This window comes from Oncorhynchus mykiss, chromosome 10 (genome assembly GCF_057628025.1).
Source record: "Oncorhynchus mykiss isolate SJ-2025 chromosome 10, ASM5762802v1, whole genome shotgun sequence".
In the NCBI taxonomy this organism is placed as follows: Eukaryota; Metazoa; Chordata; class Actinopteri; order Salmoniformes; family Salmonidae; genus Oncorhynchus; species Oncorhynchus mykiss.
The window spans coordinates 28696816-28722584 of NC_143031.1; the positions used below are offsets into that span (position 1 = coordinate 28696816).

The window sequence follows — 25769 nt, forward strand, 5'->3', positions numbered from 1 at the left end:
TACAACACTGTATATAGACATACAGTATATCACAAAAGTGAGTACACCCCTCACATTTTTGTAAATATTTGAGTATATCTTTTCATGTGACAACACTGAAGAAATGACACTTTGCTACAATGTAAAGTAGTGAGTGTACAGCTTGTATAACAGTGTAAATTTGCTGTCCCCTGAAAATAACTCAACACACAGCCATTAATGTCTAAACCGCTGGCAACAAAAGTGAATACACTCCTAAGTGAAAATGTCCAAATTGGGCCCAAAGTGTCAGGAGGGAGGGAGTGAGAGGGAAGGAGGGAGTGAGAGGGAAGGAGGGAGTGAGAGGGAAGGAGGGAGTGAGAGGGAAGGAGGGAGTGAGAGGGAAGGAGGGAGTGAGAGGGAAGGAGGGAGTGAGAGGGAAAGAGGGAGTGAGAGGGAAGGAGGGAGTGAGAGGGAAGGAGGGAGTGAGAGGGAAGGAGGGAGAGAGGGAAGGAGGGAGTGAGAGGGAAGGAGGGAGTGAGAGGGAAGGAGGGAGTGAGAGGGAAGGAGGGAGTGAGAGGGAAAGAGGGAGTGAGAGGGAAGGAGGGAGTGAGAGGGAAGGAGGGAGTGAGAGGGAAGGAGGGAGAGAGGGAAGGAGGGAGTGAGAGGGAAGGAGGGAGTGAGAGGGAAGGAGGGAGAGAGGGAAGGAGGGAGAGAGGGAAGGAGGGAGTGAGAGGGAAGGAGGGAGTGAGGGAAGGAGGGAGTGAGTGAGAGGGAAGGAGGGAGTGAGAGGGAAGGAGGGAGTGAGAGGGAAGGAGATTGGAGACACAAAGGGATGAGGGGATGAAGAGAAACAGAGAGGGATTGAGCCAGTCCTTCTGATAGAAGCCTCATGGCTGGCTGAACAGACACTACAGTACATTATAGAGGAAGGTCAACCAGATTCATCTGGAAATGTAGGATGTCTGTTACTGCCTTTCTGGCATACAGTAATCCCACTCTCCTTCATTCACCCCTTGCCTATGTGTGTACGTGTGTACGTGTGTGTATTATTACTAGAGTGCTGGTATGCGATGGTCCCGCTATAATCCAGGCGGAAGAGAGACTGTATTCCCACAGTCATTAATTAAACATGTTTATAATCTGTTTATTGTCTCACACGCGCGTGCGCACATATCTACCTACACACACACACAGATCTCTATATCTCTCTCTGTCTCTCTGTCTCTCTCTCTCTGTGTAGAATTCTGGGTAATCGAGTCTCACTGCATTGCTCTATTCAGATAATAATTATATGTCTCTATCTCCTCTCATTGTCTTCAGAATGGGAACAATAATACCGGCAGTTTAGCCTGAGTACCTTTCTATCTAATGCCGTAAAACCAGCAGAATTCATTGAAATGTGATTTTTTTCTAAAGCTAGTTAATCGCTCCAGGCATTACCTCATTTCACAGCTAAGTGAATAGATGATACCATTCTCTCTCCTATCCACTCCTCAGGACTAACAGCACCCGTGACCTGGTGTGTAGAGTATTGGCCTCGAGTGGAGTGTGTTCCAACCCGCACCCTCTCCCTCTTCCTCCCCTTGCTCATATAGTTACCACTGTATGAATGGAAAATAGAATCATACTGGATAAAGTTCTGGTGAAAGACAGTATGGCTGTTATGCTTGGATGCTGTGTTGTTCTGGAGTCTAAATGTCTGACGGTCTCTCTCTCTCTCTCTGTGTTTCTCTCATGCAGGGCCTTGTTCTCATATGAGGGCAACAGCAATGATTTGACTCTGGCATCATCAGGAGGTAAGCAAACTCCACCATGAGATCTGAAGATGATTGATTGTTGTTCTGGTTTATTTGTTTCCACTGTACTCTCTGTGCCTCTTGCATTGATAACATGTATTGAGATGAGGGTAAAGAGCCTGCAACTGACTAATAATGACTGTTTGTCTGGAGGGGAAATGTGTCAGTAGAGGGCATACTCACTAGCTTTGAGGCCTCCATTGAAGGTGACAGCCAGCCATTGTTGTCGGTGTTAACAATCACATGAAAAGGAAATCATGTTTTGTTGAGATGCTAACTATTCCATTAGGAAGGCATAATCATTATTAAATTTTTGTACATTTGACATTTTAGTCATTAAGTCATTTACAGGAGCGATTAAGGTTATGTTTTTTACCTAGTCGGCTCGAGGATTTAAACCAGTGATCTATATCGGTTGCTGGTCCAACCCTCTAAACGGCTACGCAAAGTTGATTATTATGCCTGTTAATAACTGTGATCCATATCTCATAGCAGTGCATGCTGCTCCTCACACTGCTCTGTTAATCATGTCTGGGAGACCAGCTTGGCCTGGTCTTGTGAGATCCACTATTAGTGGAGGGTTGGAACCTGGGAAAGCTCTGGGATACACAGCATCCCACACACGAAGCATGCCTATGATTGTGGTGAGGCAGACCTATCAGTCATCCTATTGGTGTAGAGTAGGTGGAGTGGACAGGCTGGACCAGTGAGACCTGACTCTGATTGGAAGGTGGGGTTTGGAGTGTGTTTGTGAGTGTGTGATGGCATTGGTGTCAGCTCTGTTCACTTGCGTTGGAGCAGTCAGGTGTGAGTGTGGGCGTCTGTCTCAGGGCTCAGCATGACCCTGTTTAGGACGCAAGTCTGTGTTTATGTGTCTGCACTCTAGTCCCCATCCTACTTGACCCAACCACAGTCAGCGGTCTCTCCATCTCAATACATTTACCATCGAAGAGATTTTAATGTTTCAACAGCTCATTGTAATGTTTCAACAGCTCATTGTTACAGTTGACAACAGCTCATTGGAAGTTGCCTATTTTCAAGCTATTGAATGATTATATTGGATGGTAACGGTAAGGATCATATCGGGCAGAGAGCTGCCTATGGGGCGGCAGGGTAGCCTAGTGGTTAGTGCGTTGGGCTAGTAACCGGAAGGTTGCAAGTTCAGGAGGGAGTGAGAGGGAAAGTCCCCTTTATCCCCTTTACCCTCATCTCATGTCGTTCTGCCCCTGAACAGGCAGTTAACCCACTGTTCCTAGGCCATTATTGAAAATAAGAATTTGTTCTTAACTGACTTGCCTCGTTAAATAAAGGTTAAATAAATGGTGAGAAGTGAAATAGAAAGTGAGCTATCATACAACCTGGCTGGTTTCACCAGGCTAGTTTGTACCTGGAACAGAATACCGTAGGAGCATTGAACTGTGAGTCGCTGAAGAGCACTGGGCCACATAATGTGGAGGAGGACATAGACTGTGTCAGTGTGGAACGGTCAGATCAGCCTTGAGAGTGGTAGTGATGTGTTTTTCTGAAAACACTCTACCTCTCATTCTTCTCATCAGTTTTTTCTCCCTCCTCCTATTCCACCCTCCTCTCCTTCTCCTTGTCTTCCTCCTACTCTCCTTACCCTTCCTACTCTCCTTACCCCTCCTCTCTCTTCTCCTCCTCTCCTCCTCCCCTCCTCCTCTAGCTGGAGGTCTACCAGAGATCACAGTGACCTTCGATAATGGCAGGGTCATGTACGGCTTCTGCAGCCTGAAGGAGCCCACGGCCGCACTGCCACGCTATGTCCTCATCAACTGGGTGAGACTGTGTGTGTGTGTGTGTGTGTGTGTGTGTGTGTGTGCGTCTGTGCATGCGTGTGCATGTGTGTGTTAGTACAGTAGACTGTTAGTACAGTCTATAAATGTGTGTGTTAGTACAGTTGATGTAGGTCTACAAATGTGTGTGTAGAGTACATGTGTAACTAGATCTGTATGCCTCTATAGGTAAACTGTATGTGTGTGTCCATTCAGCCCTCCCTCCCTCATGTCATTGTGTCCACTCAGCCCTCCCTCCTGTCAGTGTGTCCACTCAGCCCTCCCTCCCTCCCTCCTGTCAGTGTGTCCACTCAGCCCTCCCTCCCTCCCTCCTGTCAGTGTGTCCACTCAGCCCTCCCTCCCTCCCTCATGTCAGTGTGTCCACTCAGCCCTCCCTCCCTCCCTCATGTCAGTGTGTGTCCATTCAGCCCCCCCTCCCTCATGTCAGTGTGTGTCCATTCAGCCCTCCCTCCCTCCCTCATGTCAGTGTGTGTCCACTCAGCCCTCCCTCCCTCATGTCAGTGTGTGTCCATTCAGCCCCCCCTCCCTCATGTCAGTGTGTGTCCACTCAGCCCCCCCTCCCTCATGTCAGTGTGTGTCCACTCAGCCCCCCTCCCTCATGTCAGTGTGTGTCCACTCAGCCCTCCCTCCCTCCTGTCAGTGTGTGTCCACTCAGCCCCCCCTCCCTCCTGTCAGTGTGTGTCCACTCAGCCCTCCCTCCCTCATGTCAGTGTGTCCATTCAGCCCTCCCTCCCTCCTGTCAGTGTGTCCATTCAGCCCTCCCTCCCTCCTGTCAGTGTGTCCATTCAGCTCTCCCTCCCTCCTGTCAGTGTGTCCATTCAGCTCTCCCTCCCTCCTGTCAGTGTGTGTCCACTCAGCCCTCCCTCCCTCATGTCAGTGTGTGTCCACTCAGCACTCCCTCCCTCATGTCAGTGTGTGTCCACTCAGCACTCCCTCCCTCATGTCAGTGTGTGTCCACTCAGCACTCCCTCCCTCATGTCAGTGTGTCCATTCAGCCCTCCCTCCCTCCCTCATGTCAGTGTGTGTCCACTCAGCCCTCCCTCCCTCCTGTCAGTGTGTGTCCATTCAGCCCTCCCTCCCTCCTGTCAGTGTGTGTCCATTCAGCCCTCCCTTCCTCCTGTCAGTGTGTGTCCACTCAGCCCTCCCTCCCTCCTGTCAGTGTGTGTCCACTCAGCCCTCCCTCCCTCCTGTCAGTGTGTGTCCACTCAGCCCTCCCTCCCTCCTGTCAGTGTGTCCATTCAGCTCTCCCTCCTGTCAGTGTGTCCATTCAGCTCTCCCTCCCTCCTGTCAGTGTGTCCATTCAGCCCTCCCTCCCTCATGTCAGTGTGTGTCCATTCAGCCCTCCCTCCCTCATGTCAGTGTGTCCATTCAGCTCTCCCTCCCTCCTGTCAGTGTGTCCATTCAGCCCTCCCTCCCTCATGTCAGTGTGTGTCCATTCAGCCCTCCCTCCCTCATGTCAGTGTGTGTCCATTCAGCCCTCCCTCCCTCCTGTCAGTGTGTCCATTCAGCCCTCCCTCCCTCATGTTAGTGTGTGTCCATTCAGCCCTCCCTCCCTCATGTCAGTGTGTGTCCATTCAGCCCTCCCTCCCTCCTCTCAGTGTGTCCATTCAGCCCTCCCTCCCTCATGTCAGTGTGTGTCCATTCAGCCCTCCCTCCCTCCCTCATGTCAGTGTGTGTCCATTCAGCCCTCCCTCCCTCATGTCAGTGTGTGTCCACTCAGCCCTCCCTCCCTCATGTCAGTGTGTCCATTCAGCCCTCCCTCCCTCCTGTCAGTGTGTCCATTCAGCTCTCCCTCCCTCCTGTCAGTGTGTCCATTCAGCTCTCCCTCCCTCCTGTCAGTGTGTGTCCACTCAGCCCTCCCTCCCTCATGTCAGTGTGTGTCCACTCAGCTCTCCCTCCCTCATGTCAGTGTGTGTCCACTCAGCACTCCCTCCCTCATGTCAGTGTGTGTCCACTCAGCACTCCCTCCCTCATGTCAGTGTGTCCATTCAGCCCTCCCTCCCTCCCTCATGTCAGTGTGTGTCCACTCAGCCCTCCCTCCCTCCTGTCAGTGTGTGTCCATTCAGCCCTCCCTCCCTCATGTCAGTGTGTGTCCATTCAGCCCTCCCTCCCTCCTGTCAGTGTGTGTCCACTCAGCCCTCCCTCCCTCCTGTCAGTGTGTGTCCACTCAGCCCTCCCTCCCTCCTGTCAGTGTGTGTCCATTCAGCCCTCCCTCCCTCCTGTCAGTGTGTCCATTCAGCTCTCCCTCCCTCCTGTCAGTGTGTCCATTCAGCTCTCCCTCCCTCCTGTCAGTGTGTCCACTCAGCCCTCCCTCCCTCATGTCAGTGTGTGTCCATTCAGCCCTCCCTCCCTCCCTCCTGTCAGTGTGTGTCCATTCAGCCCTCCCTCCCTCCTGTCAGTGTGTCCATTCAGCTCTCCCTCCCTCCTGTCAGTGTGTCCATTCAGCTCTCCCTCCCTCCTGTCAGTGTGTCCATTCAGCCCTCCCTCCCTCATGTCAGTGTGTGTCCATTCAGCCCTCCCTCCCTCCTGTCAGTGTGTCCATTCAGCTCTCCCTCCCTCCTGTCAGTGTGTCCATTCAGCCCTCCCTCCCTCATGTCAGTGTGTGTCCATTCAGCCCTCCCTCCCTCATGTCAGTGTGTGTCCATTCAGCCCTCCCTCCCTCCTGTCAGCGTGTCCATTCAGCCCTCCCTCCCTCATGTTAGTGTGTGTCCATTCAGCCCTCCCTCCCTCATGTCAGTGTGTGTCCATTCAGCCCTCCCTCCCTCCTCTCAGTGTGTCCATTCAGCCCTCCCTCCCTCATGTCAGTGTGTGTCCATTCAGCCCTCTCTCCCTCCCTCATGTCAGTGTGTGTCCATTCAGCCCTCCCTCCCTCATGTCAGTGTGTGTCCACTCAGCCCTCCCTCCCTCATGTCAGTGTGTGTCCACTCAGCCCTCCCTCCCTCATGTCAGTGTGTGTCCACTCAGCCCCCCCTCCCTCATGTCAGTGTGTGTCCATTCAGCCCTCCCTCCCTCCTATCAGTGTGTGTCCACTCAGCCCTCCCTCCCTCCCTCATGTCAGTGTGTGTCCACTCAGCCCTCCCTCCCTCCCTCATGTCAGTGTGTGTCCACTCAGCCCCCCCTCCCTCATGTCAGTGTGTGTCCATTCAGCCCTCCCTCCCTCCTATCAGTGTGTGTCCACTCAGCCCTCCCTCCCTCCCTCATGTCAGTGTGTGTCCACTCAGCCCTCCCTCCCTCCCTCATGTCAGTGTGTGTCCACTCAGCCCTCCCTCCCTCCCTCATGTCAGTGTGTGTCCACTCAGCCCTCCCTCCCTCCCTCATGTCAGTGTGTGTCCACTCAGCCCCCCCCCCCTCATGTCACTGTGTCCACTCAGCCCCCCCCCCTCCCTCATGTCAGTGTGTGTCCACTCAGCCCTCCCTCCCTCATGTCAGTGTGTGTCCACTCAGCCCCCCCTCCCTCCTGTCAGTGTGTGTCCACTCAGCCCTCCCTCCATCATGTCAGTGTGTGTCCATTCAGCCCTCCCTCCCTCATGTCAGTGTGTGTCCACTCAGCCCTCCGTCCCTCCCTCCTGTCAGTGTTTCCACTCAGCCCTCCCTCATGTCAGTGTGTGTCCACTCAGCCCTCCCTCCCTCCCTCATGTCAGTGTGTCCACTCAGCCCTCCCTCCCTCCCTCATGTCACTGTGTCCACTCAGCCCCCCCTCCCTCATGTCAGTGTTTGTCCACTCAGCCCTCCCTCCCTCATGTCAGTGTGTGTCCACTTAGCCCCCCCTCCCTCATGTCAGTGTGTGTCCACTCAGCTCTCCCTCCCTCATGTCAGTGTGTGTCCACTCAGCCCCCCCTCCCTCCTGTCAGTGTGTGTCCACTCAACCCTCCCTCCCTGATGTCAGTTTGTGTCCATTCAGCCCTCCCTCGCTCCTGTCAGTGTGTGTCCACTCAGCCCTCCCTCCCTCATGTCAGTGTGTGTCCATTCAGCCCTCCCTCCCTCATGTCAGTGTTTGTCCACTCAGCCCTCCCTCCCTCCCTCCTGTCAGTGTGTGTCCATTCAGCCCTCCCTCCCTCCTGTCAGTGTTTCCACTCAGCCCTCCCTCCCTCATGTCAGTATGTGTCCATTCAGCCCTCCCTCCCTCCTGTCAGTGTGTCCATTCAGCCCTCCCTCCCTCATGTTAGTGTGTGTCCATTCAGCCCTCCCTCCCTCATGTCAGTGTGTGTCCATTCAGCCCTCCCTCCCTCCTCTCAGTGTGTCCATTCAGCCCTCCCTCCCTCATGTCAGTGTGTGTCCATTCAGCCCTCCCTCCCTCCCTCATGTCAGTGTGTGTCCATTCAGCCCTCCCTCCCTCATGTCAGTGTGTGTCCACTCAGCCCTCCCTCCCTCATGTCAGTGTGTGTCCACTCAGCCCTCCCTCCCTCATGTCAGTGTGTGTCCACTCAGCCCCCCCTCCCTCATGTCAGTGTGTGTCCATTCAGCCCTCCCTCCCTCCTATCAGTGTGTGTCCACTCAGCCCTCCCTCCCTCCCTCATGTCAGTGTGTGTCCACTCAGCCCTCCCTCCCTCCCTCATGTCAGTGTGTGTCCACTCAGCCCTCCCTCCCTCCCTCATGTCAGTGTGTGTCCACTCAGCCCTCCCTCCCTCCCTCATGTCAGTGTGTGTCCACTCAGCCCCCCCTCCCTCATGTCACTGTGTCCACTCAGCCCCCCCCCTCCCTCATGTCAGTGTGTGTCCACTCAGCCCTCCCTCCCTCATGTCAGTGTGTCTCCACTCAGCCCCCCCTCCCTCCTGTCAGTGTGTGTCCACTCAGCCCTCCCTCCATCATGTCAGTGTGTGTCCATTCAGCCCTCCCTCCCTCATGTCAGTGTGTGTCCACTCAGCCCTCCGTCCCTCCCTCCTGTCAGTGTTTCCACTCAGCCCTCCCTCATGTCAGTGTGTGTCCACTCAGCCCTCCCTCCCTCCCTCATGTCAGTGTGTCCACTCAGCCCCCCCTCCCTCCCTCATGTCACTGTGTCCACTCAGCCCCCCCTCACTCATGTCAGTGTTTGTCCACTCAGCCCTCCCTCCCTCATGTCAGTGTGTGTCCACTTAGCCCCCCCTCCCTCATGTCAGTGTGTGTCCACTCAGCTCTCCCTCCCTCATGTCAGTGTGTGTCCACTCAGCCCCCCCTCCCTCCTGTCAGTGTGTGTCCACTCAACCCTCCCTCCCTGATGTCAGTTTGTGTCCATTCAGCCCTCCCTCGCTCCTGTCAGTGTGTGTCCACTCAGCCCTCCCTCCCTCATGTCAGTGTGTGTCCATTCAGCCCTCCCTCCCTCATGTCAGTGTTTGTCCACTCAGCCCTCCCTCCCTCCCTCCTGTCAGTGTGTGTCCATTCAGCCCTCCCTCCCTCCTGTCAGTGTTTCCACTCAGCCCTCCCTCCCTCATGTCAGTGTGTGTCCACTCAGCCCTCCCTCCCTCCCCTCATGTCATTGTGTCCACTCAGCCCTCCCTCCCTCATGTCAGTATGTTTCCACTGAGCCCTCCCTCCCTCCCTCATGTCAGTGTGTGTCCACTCAGCCCTCCCTCCCTCCCTCATGTCAGTGTGTGTCCATTCAGCCCCCCTCCCTCATGTCAGTGTGTGTCCACTCAGCCCTCCCTCCCTCATGCCAGTGTGTGTCCACTCAGCCCCCCCCTCCCTCATGTCAGTGTGTGTCCACTCAGCCCTCCCTCCCTCATGTCAGTGTGTGTCCACTCAGCCCTCCCTCCCTCATGTCAGTGTGTGTCCATTCAGCCCTCCCTCCCTCATGTCAGTGTGTGTCCACTCAGGCCCTCCCTCCCTCATGTCAGTGTGTGTCCATTCAGCCCTCCCTCCCTCATGTCAGTGTGTGTCCACTCAGCCCTCCCTCCCTCCCTCCTGTCAGTGTTTCCACTCAGCCCTCCCTCATGTCAGTGTGTGTCCACTCAGCCCTCCCTCCCTCCCTCCCTCATGTCAGTGTGTCCACTCAGCCCCCCCTCCCTCCCTCATGTCACTGTGTCCACTCAGCCCCCCCTCCCTCATGTCAGTGTTTGTCCACTCAGCCCTCCCTCCCTCATGTCAGTGTGTGTCCACTCAGCCCCCCCTCCCTCATGTCAGTATGTGTCCACTCAGCCCTCCCTCCCTCATGTCAGTGTGTGTCCATTCAGCCCTCCCTCGCTCCTGTCAGTGTGTGTCCACTCAGCCCTCCCTCCCTCCTGTCAGTGTGTGTCCATTCAGCCCTCCCTCCCTCCTGTCAGTGTTTCCACTCAGCCCTCCCTCATGTCAGTGTGTGTCCACTCAGCCCTCCCTCCCTCCCTCATGTCATTGTGTCCACTCAGCCCTCCCTCCCTCATGTCAGTATGTTTCCACTCAGCCCTCCCTCCCTCCCTTATGTCAGTGTGTGTCCATTCAGCCCTCCCTCCCTCATGTCAGTGTGTGTCCACTCAGCCCTCCCTCCCTCCCTCCCTCCTGTCAGTGTGTGTCCACTCAGCCCTCCCTCCCTCCTGTCAGTGTGTGTCCACTCAGCCCTCCCTCATGTCAGTGTGTGTCCACTCAGCCCTCCCTCCCTCCCTCATGACAGTGTGTGTCCACTCAGCCCTCCCTCCCTCATGTCAGTGTATGTCTACTCAGCCCTCCCTCCCTCCCTCATGTCAGTGTGTGTCCATTCAGCCTCCCTCCCTCCCTCATGTCAGTGTGTGTCCACTCAGCCCTCCCTCCCTCATGGCAGTGTGTGTCCATTCAGCCCTCCCTCCCTCCCTCATGTCAGTGTGTGTCCACTCAGCCCTCCCTCCCTCCCTCATGTCAGTGTGTGTCCACTCAGCCCTCCCTCTCTCCTGTCAGTGCGTGTCCACTCAGCCCTCCCTCTCTCCTGTCAGTGTGTGTCCATTCAGCCCAGTGAGACTCAGGCAGTCTGAGACAGTCTACTGGGCTTACTGTGTCTATAGTTGTGACAGGCCCAGACATCCCCCTGGCTACTGGTCTCTGTCACAGTTTAGGATGGCTCTAGAGTGAGATTTGGGGTCTCTTGTCCAAAATTACAAACCTCCATTTTGGGTGTATTGTAATTCTCAGGCACTGCAGTCACCCATCAACTCCCCTCTCAAAAAGAAAACAGAAAATATAAGTTTCCTGTTGTCCTCAATATAAGTTCTAATGTGATTCAATACAGAAGTTCTCCAGAGATGTGTTGTTAACTAGGAGGTGAAGGGCCCTGGAATTGGTGTACCAGTTCAGTAGCCATGTGTTTTTATGCTTGGTTAGTATTCCACTATTCCTTTAATGTATTCAGTGGCCATTGTGTTGTTTTGAATAGGTCATGGTCATGTAATGCTACCAGGAATGTTCCTGTTGAGACACAATGCTTCATTCACTCATAATTACTACTGTTAAACTGGACACAAAGACAACATTTTGAATAGAATACAAAGAGCACATCCAGTCCTTTCAATGTGGTTACTTTGATTGATGATGATGATGTCGACGGCGATGATGACACTACTACTGTATTCTTGAAGTCGGAAACACACAGTAGCTCTAACCCTGTCTCCTCCCTCTCTTTTCTCTAACTCTCTCTTCTTCTCCCCATTCCCCCTCTCCTCTCCCTTTCTTCTCCCTCCCCCTACTCCCCCTCTTGTCTCCCTCTCTTCTCTCTGTCTCCTCTCCCTCCTCCACTCCCCCTCTTTCTCCCTCTCCTCTCCCCCTCTCCTCTCCCTTTCTTCTCCCTCCCCCTACTCCCCCTCTTGTCTCCCTCTCTTCTCTCTGTCTCCTCTCCCTCCTCCACTCCCCTTCTTTCTCCCTCTCCTCTCCCCCTCTCCCCCTCTTGTCTCCCTCTCTGTCTCCTCTCCCTCCTCCACTCCCCCTCCCTCTCTTGTCTCCCTCTCTGTCTCCTCTCCCTCCTCCACTCCCCCTCCCTCTCCTCTCCCCCTCTCCTCTCCCTCCCCCCACTCCCCCTCTTGTCTCCCTCTCTGTCTCCTCCCTCTCCTCTCCCCCTCTCCCCTCCCTCCCCCCACTCCCCCTCTTGTCTCCCTCTCTGTCTCCTCTCCCTCCTCCTCTCCTCTCCCTCCACCCTCTCCCTCTCCTCTCCCAGGTTGGTGAGGATGTGCCTGATGCCAGGAAGTGTCAGTGTGCCAGCCATGTGGCTAACATTGCAGAGTTTTTCCAGGTCAGTCTCACTGAGGTAAACCCAACTGCTACTCTAAGACTTTTGAAACGGTTTATTAAAACTAGCCTGGATGACTAGCTAAATTAAAACATATTTCATGTTGTCTGATGAATGCTATCTGCCCTTCTAGGCCCGTATTTTTAAAGTATCTCAGAGTGCTGATCTCTGATCTGTTCCCCTCTGTGTCACGATCGCCGTAAGAAGCGGACCAAAGCGCAGCGTGGTGTGAATGCATCATTTAATAGATGACGAAAAACACGAAGTAAACTGTACAAAAACAATAAACAAATAACGACCGTGAAGCTATCATAAGAACTGTGCTGACACAAGCAACTAACATAGACAATCACCCACCAACAAACAGTGAAACCCAGGCTACCTAAGTATGATTCTCAATCAGAGACAACTAATGACACCTGCCTCTGATTGAGAACCATACTAGGCCGAAACATAGAAATCCCAAAATCATAGAAAAACAAACATAGACTGCCCACCCCAACTCACGCCCTGACCATACTAAATAAATACAAAACAACAGAAATAAAGGTCAGAACGTGACACTCTGTCTATTATCTTATTCATTCTGATCTCAAAAGACAAACTGATTCCCTACTCTGAGAGGTTTCATGAATATTGGCCCAGATTGTCATTCGGGGTATGTCAGTTTTCATCTGGGTGACATGGTGGATCTAAAACCTAGAGTGAAAAACTCAGTATTGTCCTCCACCAGCCCAACCAGAGCAGCATACATAAGGCCATTAGCTTCTAGCTTCCTATTGAGATTCACCTCAGTGGTCTCAAGGGTATAGGAGTGATTCCAATGATCTGCCCACAGGGTCAGTGGAGATAGTGTGTGTGTGCATGCCTGCGTACATTACCTGGCAGTCAGCTGATGATGCACGGTGTCTGTAGTGTGTCTGTGTCTGTACTGTAGTCTGTCTGTGTGTGTGTGCATGCACATGTGTATATGTATGTATGACTAACACAGCACTCTCTATGGTTATTGTGAACAAGGTGCTTGGCAGTAGTTGCGAGCTGAATAAAAATCCTCTCTGCCTTTTATCTATGATATCTCCTGAATGTGTGTGTATGTGTGTGTGTGTGTGTGTTTGAGAGAGAGATAGTTTTTCTCCTGACTGTGAAGGCCATGGAGCTTAAGGAATCTCTAGACAGATTCCTTCAGTCAATTGATGTGGTGTCAAGCAACTTCTCCATAACAGCTCTTTTCACTGGCCATTCAGACTGATCTGCTCTGTCGGCTCTGGCCTTGGATTTAATGTGGGGTTAGCTGGTTGAAAATACTCTATCGAGCTGGAAGTTGCAGACACCTGTCAGGTCTCTCTTTCTCTCTCCCTCTCTCTCCCGCTCTCTCTCTCGCTTTCTCTCTTCTTTCTCTCTCTCACTTTCTCTCTCTCTCTCTCTCTATCTCTCTCTCTCTCTCTCTCTCTCCTTCTCTCTCTCGCTTTCTCTCTCTCTTTCTCTCTCTCCTGCTCTCTCTCTCTCTCTCTCTCTCTCTCGGTGCCTTTGTTTCTTTGTGTTTGGATTTAATGTGGGGTTAGCTGGATGAAAATACTCTATCGAACTGGAAGTTGCAGACACCTGTCAGGTCTCTCTTTCTCTCTCCCTCTCTCTCCCTCTCTCTCCCACTCTCTTTCTCTCTCTCTCTCTCTCTCTCTCTCTCTTCTCTCTCTCTCTCTCTCTCTCTCTCCTCTCTCTCTCTCCTCTCTCTCTCTCTCTCTCTCTTTCTCTCTCTCTCGCTTTCTCTCTCTCCTCTCTCCCCTCTCTCTCTCTCTCTCTCTCTCTCTCTCTCTCTCTTCTCTCTCTCTCCTCTCTCTCTCGCTTTCTCTCTCTCTCTCCCCCTCTCTCTCTCTCTCTCTCTCTTTCTCTCTCTCTCGCTTTCTCTCTCTCTCTCTCGCTTTCTCTCTCTCTCTCTCTCTCTCTTTATTTTATCTCTCTCTCTCTCTCTCTCTTTCTCTCTCTCTCGCTTCCTCTCTCTCTCTCTTTCTCTCTCTCTCTCTCTCTCTCCCTCTCTCTCTCTCTCTCTCTCTCTCTCTCTCTCTCTTTCTCTCTCTCTCGCTTTCTCTCTCTCTCTCTCTCTCGCTTTCTCTCTCTCTCTCTCTCTCTTTATTTATCTCTCTCTCTCTCTCTCTCTCTCTCTCTCGGTGCCTTTGTTTTCTTTGTGTTTGGATTTAATGTGGGGTAAGCTGGATGAAAATACTCTATCGAGCTGGAAGTTGCAGACACCTGTCAGGTCTCTCTCTCATTCTCTCTCTTTCTCTCTCTCCTGCTTTCTCTCTCTCTTTCTCTCTCTCTTTATTTGTCTTTATTTCTCTCTCTCTCTTTCTCTCCCTCTCTCTCTTTCTCTTTCTCTCTCTCTCTCTCTCTCTCTCTCTCTCTCTCTCTCTCTCTGTGCCTTTGTTTTCTTTGTGTTTGAAGATGTATGACTTATCCTGTCTCAGAGATCATTCCTACACACACAACAGGATTCCCACAGCATCAAATCAAATCAAATTGTATTTGTCACATACACATGGTTAGCAGATGTTAATGCGAGTGTAGCGAAATGCTTGTGCGTCTAGTTCCGACAATGCAGCAATAACCAACGAGTAATCTAACCTAACAATTACACAACTATGTAGGCAGCAGCCACTCAATGTTAGTGGTGGCTGTTTAACAGTCTGATGGCCTTGAGATAGAAGCTGTTTTTCAGACTCTCGGTCCCTGCTTTCATGCACCTGTACTGACCTGAATAATTACAATTTAGCAGATTAACACTGGAGTGATAACTGATCAGATGGTCATGTGCAAGTAGAGATACTGGTGTGCAAAAGAGCAGAAAAGTAAATAAATAAAAGCAGTATGGGGATGAGGTAGGTAAATTGGGTGGGCTATTTACAGATGGACTATGTACAGCTGCAGTGATCGGTTAGCTGCTCAGATAGCAGATGTTTAAAGTTGGTGAGGGAAATAAAAGTCCAACTTAAGCGATTTTTGCAATTCGTTCCAGTCACAGGCAGCAGAGAACAGGAAGGAAAGGCAGCCAAATGAGGTGTTGGCTTTAGGGATAGGGATAGTGTGTGTCGCTGTGTAGGTGGATTGTCATCTATGGTGTCATCTCTCTCTCTCTCTCTCCTCTCTCTCTCTCTCTCTCTCTCTTTCTCTCTCTCTCGCTTTCTCTCTCTCTCTCTCTCTCCCCCTCTCTCTCTCTCTCTCTCTCTTTCTCTCTCTCTCGCTTTCTCTCTCTCTCTCGCTTTCTCTCTCTCTCTCTCCCCCTCTCTCTCTCTCTCTCTCTCTTTCTCTCTCTCTCGCTTTCTCTCTCTCTCTCTCGCTTTCTCTCTCTCTCTCTCTCTCTTTATTTATCTCTCTCTCTCTCTCTCTCTTTCTCTCTCTCTCTCGCTTTCTCTCTCTCTCTCTTTCTCTCTCTCTCTCTCTCTCTCTCTCCCCCTCTCTCTCTCTCTCTCTCTCTCTCTCTCTCTCTTTCTCTCTCTCTCGCTTTCTCTCTCTCTCTCTCTCTCTCGCTTTCTCTCTCTCTCTCTCTCTCTTTATTTATCTCTCTCTCTCTCTCTCTCTCTCTCTCTCGGTGCCTTTGTTTTCTTTGTGTTTGGATTTAATGTGGGGTAAGCTGGATGAAAATACTCTATCGAGCTGGAAGTTGCAGACACCTGTCAGGTCTCTCTCTCATTCTCTCTCTTTCTCTCTCTCCTGCTTTCTCTCTCTCTTTCTCTCTCTCTTTATTTGTCTTTATTTCTCTCTCTCTCTTTCTCTCCCTCTCTCTCTTTCTCTTTCTCTCTCTCTCTCTCTCTCTCTCTCTCTCTCTCTCTCTCTCTCTCTCTGTGCCTTTGTTTTCTTTGTGTTTGAAGATGTATGACTTATCCTGTCTCAGAGATCATTCCTACACACACAACAGGATTCCCACAGCATCAAATCAAATCAAATTGTATTTGTCACATACACATGGTTAGCAGATGTTAATGCGAGTGTAGCGAAATGCTTGTGCGTCTAGTTCCGACAATGCAGCAATAACCAACGAGTAATCTAACCTAACAATTACACAACTATGTAGGCAGCAGCCACTCAATGTTAGTGGTGGCTGTTTAACAGTCTGATGGCCTTGAGATAGAAGCTGTTTTTCAGACTCTCGGTCCCTGCTTTCATGCACCTGTACTGACCTGAATAATTACAATTTAGCAGATTAACACTGGAGTGATAACTGATCAGATGGTCATGTGCAAGTAGAGATACTGGTGTGCAAAAGAGCAGAAAAGTAAATAAATAAAAGCAGTATGGGGATGAGGTAGGTAAATTGGGTGGGCTATTTACAGATGGACTATGTACAGCTGCAGTGATCGGTTAGCTGCTCAGATAGCAGATGTTTAAAGTTGGTGAGGGAAATAAAAGTCCAACTTAAGCGATTTTTGCAATTCGTTCCAGTCACAGGCAGCAGAGAACAGGAAGGAAAGGCAGCCAAATGAGGTGTTGGCTTTAGGGATAGGGATAGTGTGTGTCGCTGTGTAGGTGGATTGTCATCTATGGTGTCATCTCTCTCTCTCTCTCTCTCTCCTCTCTCTCTCTCTCTCTCTCTCGCATCCCTTTAGGCCATCTGTCTGTCCCTCTCTCTCTTCCTTCCTGTCCCTCTCTCTCCTACTTCCTGTCCCTCTCTCTCTTCCTTCCTCTCCCTCTCTCTCTTCCTTCCTCTCCCTCTCTCTCTTCCTTCCTGTCCCTCTCTCTCTCTTCCTTCCTCTCCCTCTCTCTCTTCCTTCCTCTCCCTCTCTCTCTTCCTTCCTCTCCTTCTCTCTCTTCCTTCCTGTCCCTCTCTCTCTTCCTTCCTGTCCCTCTCTCTCTCTTCCTTCCTGTCCCTCTCTCTCTTCCTTCCTGTCCCTCTCTCTCTTCCTTCCTCTCCCTCTCTCTCTTCCTTCCTCTCCCTCTCTCTCTTCCTTCCTGTCCCTCTCTCTCTCTTCCTTCCTGTCGCTCTCTCGCTTCCTTCCTGTCGCTCTCTCTCTCTTCCTTCCTGTCGCTCTCTCTCTTCCTTCCCCTCCCTCCTCTCTGAACATGACATAACCACTTTTCTCTGTTTAAAGTTGGTGAGGGAAATAAAAGTCCAACTTAAGCGATTTTTGCAATTCGTTCCAGTCACAGGCAGCAGAGAACAGGAAGGAAAGGCAGCCAAATGAGGTGTTGGCTTTAGGGATAGGGATAGTGTGTGTCGCTGTGTAGGTGGATTGTCATCTATGGTGTCATCTCTCTCTCTCTCTCTCTCTCCTCTCTCTCTCTCTCTCTCTCGCATCCCTTTAGGCCATCTGTCTGTCCCTCTCTCTCTTCCTTCCTGTCCCTCTCTCTCTTACTTCCTGTCCCTCTCTCTCTTCCTTCCTCTCCCTCTCTCTCTTCCTTCCTCTCCCTCTCTCTCTTCCTTCCTGTCCCTCTCTCTCTCTTCCTTCCTCTCCCTCTCTCTCTTCCTTCCTCTCCCTCTCTCTCTTCCTTCCTCTCCCTCTCTCTCTTCCTTCCTGTCCCTCTCTCTCTCTTCCTTCCTGTCCCTCTCTCTCTCTTCCTTCCTGTCCCTCTCTCTCTTCCTTCCTGTCCCTCTCTCTCTTCCTTCCTCTCCCTCTCTCTCTTCCTTCCTCTCCCTCTCTCTCTTCCTTCCTGTCCCTCTCTCTCTCTCTTCCTTCCTGTCCCTCTCTCTCTCTTCCTTCCTGTCGCTCTCTCTCTTCCTTCCTGTCGCTCTCTCTCTCTTCCTTCCTGTCGCTCTCTCTCTTCCTTCCCCTCCCTCCTCTCTGAACATGACATAACCACTTTTCTCTTTCCAGCCATGTGTTCTGTGGGTCTAAAGCTAGTGAGTGATGTGTGTGCACATTGCCCCAATCAAAAGTAGTCTGAGGAGGCTTGTGCTCTGACACAAATATAAGTGACACAAATATTACCTCCACAGAACCTCTGAGAGCCTGCTGCTTTTACCGTGGGATACCATCTCACACAAGCCATTTAAAGGGGAAAGGTATACTTCCATTGAAGGTGTGTTTTTTGCTTTTTTGCCCGCAGGGAGTCAACGTGATCATCAACGCCAGCACCATGGAGGACATCGAACCATCTGCCATTGGACAGAGACTGACAAATGGGATGGCTTCGGTAGCCAGCCCCGTCCTCAGCCGGCTGAGAACCAGAGAGGAGGAGAATGGAGAGGATGGAGTGGTAAGAGAGAGGGGGCAGATGGGGGAGGGATGGAAGAGATGGAGGGGGAGAGATGGAGGATAAGATGGAGAGAGGGGATTGGAAGGAGTAGAGAGATGGAACCAGAGAAGGGATACAATGACGGAGAGGGAGGTGGCGGGATAGAGAGATGCCTTGAGAGAAAGGTTAAAGGGACAGCGAGATGGAGCCTGGCAGAAGACGAGGGGGTGTTACGACATAGGTCAAAACAAGTGGTCTGTGAAAGAGCTCTCTATTAGTGTGATGTGTGACACAAGGCCACAGTCATGTTACTGTTTTAGAGGAGAGAGAGACGACAGAGGGAGAGAGAGACAGAGATAAAGGGAGAGGACAAGAGAGAGGGAGAGGGAGAAAGAGAGAGAGCGTTGGAGAGGCCCTCTGAGAGCGAGGCATTGTTAATGTTTAGGAACTTCAACAATGGGCCTTACTATGTATCAGATGGTCCATAAGAAATGAGTCTCTCAGCTGGACAGCTAGCAGGCTCCTTCCTCATTCTCTCTCTGCGTATCTGGACACAACTGAACCAGGATGTTAGGCTAGCCGCTGCGCTAAAGGTACATTACATTCTGATGGATCGTCTACAGTGTCGACAGTCTACAGTGCTACCAAAACATGACGACCTTAAGCTGAGGTAAATTCCTTGAGTTTAAAGAATGAATTATACTGTAGATTAACAAACTAACCAAATGTATTGCGTCACAGGGTTTTACAATGTCACACTGGCACTTTTGAACAGGCTACCTTGTGGATAATATCTATCTTTAAGGCCCGCACCTAAAGGGTTCAAGTTTGTTCATAATATAGAAGGTAAAGTTATATAACTCCATATAAATCATATCCAGGCAATGGTGCACAATAAGTGATACGGTAATTGTGTGTCGAACAGAAAAATGACACTATATGTCTAGTCTGACCCTGTTGGTTACGGGTGGTGTGGTGCAATAGGATTTGGAGGGCACAGTAATTGTACTATAGCAGACGCTGACCCTGAGCTGTGTGTGTGTGTGTGCCATGGTTCTCCAACCAACCACTTCCCCTTCCTCTCTCCTCTCTCCTTTCCTCTCTCCCTATTGGGCGGATGTCCAGGGCACCGTGTACACCAAAACCAACGCAGAGATTGAGATGAAGAAGATCAATAGAGAGGAATTCTGGGAACAAGCCAAGGTAGGAATAAACATGATTCCCGCTAACGTCAGGAGGGAGGAAAGAAGTGATGGAGGGCGGGGGGTGTGACTGGGACAAGGACTCTGGAGACAAGAAGAGCAGCACTGTTATCTGTTTTCTCTACCTTCTCCTCAGACTAGGAATGATAGCATGAATAGTGGTTTCAATTGGAGTGTGTAGGAGTAGGATCTAAACAAAGTCAAAAAATGTCCCCCGTCTTCCAGAAGCAACGCCACAAGCCAATGAGACAGACTCAAATGAGATATGACATCCACTGCTCTCTGTCCTTGAGGTTATTTGAATTTGAATCATTGTGAGCGGGCGGCTTTGCCCTCTACATGTTAGTTTGTGTTGATTTTGCTCAATAGAAGGACCAAAGCCAGATGTTCTGTTTCGCATTTTAGTCATTGATGTTTTATGTTGTGACTAATTGGTTATTGAAGTATTGAACAAATGTTGAAATATATTCCTGTCTTTTGTGTGTACCAGCGTGAGGAAGAGTTGAGAAAGGAGGAGGAGAGGAAGAAGGTTGCGGAGGAGAGGCAACGCTTCGAGGAGGAGAGGATGGAGCTGGAAAGGAAAGAGCAGGAGGATAGAGAGAAGAGGTACCGCGAGAGGGAGAGGCAGATCGAGGAACACAGGTGGGCCGCAGTTACTTATGGGTAGTGTTGTATCACGGAAACTCTGGTGCTTGGTCCATGTGGTAACTCTGTGTGTGTGGAGCAGAAAGAAGATACAGGAGGAAGAGGAGGCCAAAGAGAGGACACGGAACCAGCCCCTCGTAGTAAGTGTGTGTGTGTGTGTGTGTGTCTGTGTGTGTGTCTGTGTGTATGTGTGTGTGTGTGTGTGCGTGTGCGTGTGCGTGTGTGTGTGTGTGTGTGTGTGTGTGTGTGTGTGTGTGTGTGTGTGTGTGTGTGCGCCAGAGCATTATGTGTATTCTCTGTTCCATGCCAAAGAGGGTCTTGCCACCACTGAAAGAGGCAGTCTGCTTTTAGAGAACATTTCTGATCTCATTTCAAGACTTGTCATAATGCATCATTGATATTGTCTGGGAAGAAATATTAAGAAACAAGAGTTCTATTTCATTATCCTGTTTTTAAAAATCCAACTTTAATTCAATAGTAGCATCAACATTAATAATTTCAGCCCTGGCACGACATGACACAAGAAAATGTATTCTCCAAATATTGGACCGTACAATGTTTTCACTTCTCTCCTTCCTTTTACCATTCCACAAGAGCCATCGTTATTTTAAGACTCTCACTTCCTTCGAAAACAATACTTCTGCTTTCAGATCCCTTTGAAAATGCCAGCTTGAACGTCTGTGATTTTATAATGGCTGCCATGCTGTGAGAATGGAATTACTTTGTAGGCTGTTTCCTTGTACCCATCTCTCTCTCTCTCTCTGTAGACAGCAGAACCTAGCTATGAGGACCTGGAGAAGGAGAAGGAGTCTGAAGTGGAGGTGGGTTTCAGACTATCAGTCCCAATGGGGGGATTCATTGCATGCAGAAAATCAACTCTGTATATCCTATTCTGTGCCTCTCTAGTGTTAGTAGGCTGAGACTGAGAGAGTAAAGTAGAGTGTAGCCCAGACACCTGACCTGTATATATGTGTCATTGTGACAGTAGCACTCCTGGGCTTTGGATCTGTGTTAGTGGGACTAGTCAGGCTACACTGGGATATTTGTCTCTGGCTCTCTGTGTGTAAGGTCAATTCAGTCTGAGTGTGTGTGCTCCTACGTGCATTTGTGGTGTGAGTGTATTACCTATGTGCGATGAGTATCTTGTGTGTGTGTGGGGCGGGGGGTGGTGCTCTATGTGTCTAACGTTGTACTGTATGTATGTTTGTTGACAGGAGGCGAAAGCCCTCATTGCCCAGCGGGCGGACAACCCCAGGGAGTTCTTTAAGCAGAAGGAGAAGGCTGTGGCTACTGGTTTGGACATCTCCCCTGTCTCTAGCCACAGGACCGGTAAGACCAGGAAGACGGGGGAGATGGAAGGAGGGAGGGAGGGAAGAAGAGAGGGAGGGTTTGGGGCACCTGACCACCATTTGTCCTGTCATCCACCTCCTCACAGGCCTCAGTCCCTGTACTCTACTGTATGTCACCAGTGTGTCTGTCATCACTGTGTATGAGTGGACAGAGCCTGTTGGACCTAGACACCTGGGTATACCACAGAGATCTGGAAGGCAGGAGAACAGTTGGAGTAGAATTCAGACTAAGATGAGAAGTAATCCAGTTGAAGACAGAGGAAGATGAAGATGGACTGCTGTAGCAGTTATCCCTTGCAGGCTACATAGATCCGGAAAACAAGTGGTACCAAGGAGCCAGTTGGAGTGGATGGAGATTGGAACAAGTGCCTGACTCAGTGAGGGTCTCTGAACAAGACAACACACTGTCTCTCCTCTCCACCTGCAAACCCAAAGAATCTCCCTGAAACAATATCTGTTTTTGTCTAGAAGCAACAGGATATTTTCACTATTGGAGAAAGTCTCTGTGTTCATTCCATCTTAACATACTGAACTGAATCCATGTTCCTTCCTCCATCGTTAATGAGCTTGATGCAGTGCTTCTACGACTGCCTGCTTTGTCCACAGTGGCATTACCACACTAACAACTCTCCCTCTTCTTTATATGTCTCTTTGATTTCATTCATGGTTGTGCATCCATTTGTCTTGTCGTCCGTCTCTCCATTCATCCATCCATCCGTTCGTTTTATTCGTCTGGTGTCTCCCTCTGTTCTTTGGATCCTCTCTTGAGCGTCTCTTCTTCTATTCTGTCCTCACTATTGGGTTTCTATGGGACCATACCCATCCTCCCACAACCCTTCACTTCTCACCGGGGATCCTCCTGGGCCTTGCCTCGTTTTATCTTGACTTTCTCCTTCCTGTCTTCCTTCTACTCTCCCCTGTCTCTCTTTTCTCTGTGTCCCTCTATCACTCTCTCCCTCTCTCGTCTTTCCCTGTCCTCCCCGCGTCTGTATGTATGTGTGTGTGTCACCACCCTGGGCCCTGGCCCGTTACCAGGCCGTTTGGACAGCCCGTTACCAGGCCGTTTGGACAGCCCGTTTTTGAAGCAGCAGCACAGTCCCAGCGAGCCCAGTCCGCCCCCCCTCCGCACCCCACCTCACGCGAGGCTGCAGCCCACTGCACCCGGTAGGTACTGGACAGGAGGAGGAGCAGGGAGGCCCCCCCCACCCACCCTCACATTACCACAGTAGAGGACACGCCCCCTGTCACCCCAAATCATCCCCTGAAGCTGCTGTAACAAACTCAGCCCCCTCTCCTACACCATACCACCTACCCCCCACTAGCTCAGAGCACAACTGTGGCTACCTACTGTTAGCTAACCTGGGCTTGACGTGCTCTATTTTATTGTGAGTCCTTGTAGAGCCTGAATTAGATATCTCCATGGTAAAGTAGACCAGATTGGTACTGTCTGTAGGAGATGGTGGCTGTGCAGAGTGCTAAAAGCACTTCCGGTGTGATGACAGATCCTGTTCTCCACCTAAAGGCTGTGTCTCAGTCAGTCAGCACTCTCCTGGTTTGGCCTCTCTCTCTCTACACCCACTCTGATGCAGTTTGCTTTTAGTTGTCTTGCTGATGATGGCAGCTTATATCAAAGAGCGGAGTTGATCATGACCCTTAGTTCTGCCTACTACTTAGTGCCTCTTATATCTCCTTTTACAAATGAATCTGTGTACTAACTACCCTAACTTACTAACACACCATCTTGTCAACCGCCTTCAGTCTTCCACACGCCAATGATGTTTACTCCATGATCCCTCTCGGTCACCATATTTATCTGACTGATCTTTTATCCAGGGTTGTGGAGATGAGGGTGGTTAGGGGAAAAGTCCTAGTGAACCCTATAGGGAAGGTTTTCACCTGGAGGAGAGGAGGAGAAATAGAGGAGAATAATAGAAACCTGCATAGGTTCCATGCTCCATGATTTGTTTTGCCAATCTTACTTCGTATCCACCTTTACCCCATCTACCCATCATCCCTGCCACGTTTCTCCGTCCGCACACACACGTACCTCCTGACGAATGACCTGTGAGTGTGTGTTCCGTCGTTATCGAGCTGCCCGGGGTCTCAGGAACTGTGTTGCGTACCCTGTGGGCCCTGTGTGTTTACACAGTAAATGGATGTTACCCCTGACCTATGTAGAGTATTGTACCAAAAATTGTACTGTAATTGTTTCCTAATGTTGTGTCTGTGTCTGTGTAAGGGTGGTCAACCAGTTCTAACCAGTTCCAGCTAGTTCTAACCAGCTCCTACTAGATCCAACCAGGTCCTAGTAGTTCCATCCATCAGCTAAGTCATGAAATTAGTTTAAATGAAAATGGATTCCTATACCACCATCACAACCTTTTCACCTTGGTGTATTGACCCCTTAAATTGAAACGGTTTATAAATTGTTCAGCGTTGATGAGGACGAGGCAATATTCTATCCTCCTCTATTCTCTTTAGTATTTAAAGACCCCTCGATTAGAATGGAAATGGCAAGTCCACCCAAGCAAGATGCTGCTGTCAATATATATAATGAGCAGTCACGTAGGGTCATTCATCTCTATGTCCTGTTGTTTCCAGTCACAGTGATGTTGGTCATTATTGTTGGTTTGCTTGTTCATGCCTTGGCTCTTAGTAATTACTAGAGCATGTTCTGTTATTGTGTTTGTAGTTCCTGGTCCTAATTGAATTGAATTGAATTGAAGGGAATTGTGTTTGATGTATCAGCCTGTATAATGTGTTTGCCGGGGTTTATTCGTTGAGTGGATATTCATTGTTTCTCATCCAGATGCGCCCTCATTCTTTGCAAAGTACATACAGACAGCAGAGAATCATAAGCTGCCTCCAGAACTTTTAATGGACTTTACACACACCCAAAATGTATACTGGGGCAGTTTATATGTTTATATGTCTTGACTGATTAAATCAGTCAAGACATATAAACAAAAGGAATCCTGCACTGAGTATTGCTGCTCCCAAAAGTGAATTCACTGTTTAAATCAAGACAAACAGCATCACCGTGAAGATCTTTATCAGAGGGTAGTATTGCTTGAGGTGCTGAAGATTCCCCTAACCACAAATCTCAGATCAGATAACTTTCCCATTCCTAACCATAATCATTGGATATCTGATCCTGTATCAGTGGTTAGGGGCAACTTCTAGCTACAGTACATATTGAAGTCCATGTACTGTATTGTAGTGGAGAGCTGATATAGGTCATATGGAGTACTGTTGCTGCAGCTCATGCACTGGATTGACACTACTGCTGCTACTGCTCTACTGTCTTACTTCTACACTATATATACAAAAGTATATGGACACCCCTTCGAATTAGTGGATTCAGCTGTTTCAGCCACACCCATTGCTGACAGGTGTATAAAATTGAGCACACAGCCATTCAAACTCCAAAGACAAACATTGGCAGTAGAATGTCCTTTCTGAAGAACTCAGTGACTTTCAACGTTGCACTGTCATAGGATGACACCTTTCCAACAAGTCAGTTTGTCAAATTCCTGCCCTGCTAGAGCTGCCCCGGTCAACTGTAAGTGCAGTCATTGTGAAGTGGAAACGTCTAGGAGCAAGTGATAGACCACACAAGCTCACAGAACAGGACCGCCGATTGCTGAAGTGCGTATTGCATAAAAATCACCTGTCTTCGGTTACAACACTCACTACCGAGTACCAAACTGCCTCTGGAAGCAACGTCAGCACAAAAACTGTTCGTCGGGAGCTTCATGAAATGGGTTTCCATGGCCGTGCAGCCACACACAAGACTAAGATCACCATGCACTGTCCCAACAGTCTGCTGGAGTGGTGAAAAGCTCATCGCCATTGGACTCTGGAGCAGTGGAAACGCGTTCTCTGGAGTGATGAATCACACTTCACCATCTGGTAGTCCAACTTTGTGGCAACAGTTTGGGGAAGGCCCTTTCCTGTTTCAGCATGACAATGCCCCCGTGCACAAAGTGAGGTCCATACAGAAATGGTTTGTTGAGATCGGTGTGGTAGAACTTGACTGGCCTCCACAGAGCCCTGACCTCAACCCCATCAAACACCTTTGGGATGAATTGGAACTTCGACTGCGAGCCAGGCCTAATCGCCCAACATCAGTGCCCGACCTCACTAATGCTCTTGTGGCTTAATGGAAGCAAGTCCCCACAGACATTTTCCAATATCTAGTGGAAAGCCTTCCCAGAAGAGTGTAGGCTGTTATAGCAGGAAAGGGGGGACCAACTCCATATTAATGCCCATGATTTTGGAAGGAGATGTTTTTGGAAGGAGACGAACACGTGTCCACATACTTTTGATCAGTGTATTATCTGAAATGCCTGATGGAAAGGACCCACGCTTCACCATCACCAGTGATGTTACGTCACATGATCTCATCCCCAGTTACATTTGAGCTTTAGCAGAAATGCTCTGCCACAGTTGCTGTTGCACCATTCAAGTCAATCCTGAAAACAAATAACCACGCCATTGTGGTTGAAATTGAATGCAGTGTTCAGGCTAGCCTGACTGCTCATTGTGACCACTGGTGTTATTTTAATTGTGTTCATGTGATTTTGTGGTGGCATTTTGTCTGTGTTTGGTAACATTTTGAATGTGTTGGTGATTTGATTGTTGGGTGGTACAGTATTTTCATTCTGTTAGTGATTTAATTGTTTGGTGGCATTTTGACT

General features: G+C 50.0%; 1 protein-coding gene across 6 annotated transcripts in view; it reads left to right on the plus strand.

The window, feature by feature from the left end:
- The window catches only part of dbn1 (drebrin 1), a 122315-nt gene that overhangs the window by 84191 nt on the left and 12355 nt on the right, over positions 1–25769 (plus strand). The window contains exons 2-11 of one of the 6 annotated variants that reach the window (XM_036990019.2): positions 1702–1757; positions 3442–3554; positions 11637–11711; positions 17745–17894; positions 18999–19076; positions 19566–19717; positions 19803–19860; positions 20488–20541; positions 20935–21049; positions 22105–22233. In XM_036990019.2, the coding sequence (XP_036845914.1) occupies positions 1702–1757; positions 3442–3554; positions 11637–11711; positions 17745–17894; positions 18999–19076; positions 19566–19717; positions 19803–19860; positions 20488–20541; positions 20935–21049; positions 22105–22233 (980 nt within the window). Of the gene's footprint in view, positions 1–1701; positions 1758–3441; positions 3555–11636; positions 11727–17744; positions 17895–18172; positions 18544–18998; positions 19077–19565; positions 19718–19802; positions 19861–20487; positions 20542–20934; positions 21050–22104; positions 22234–25769 lie in introns of those variants that run through there. The other 5 variants (XM_036990018.2, XM_090186303.1, XM_036990020.2 and 2 more) reach the window with 5 other exon arrangements.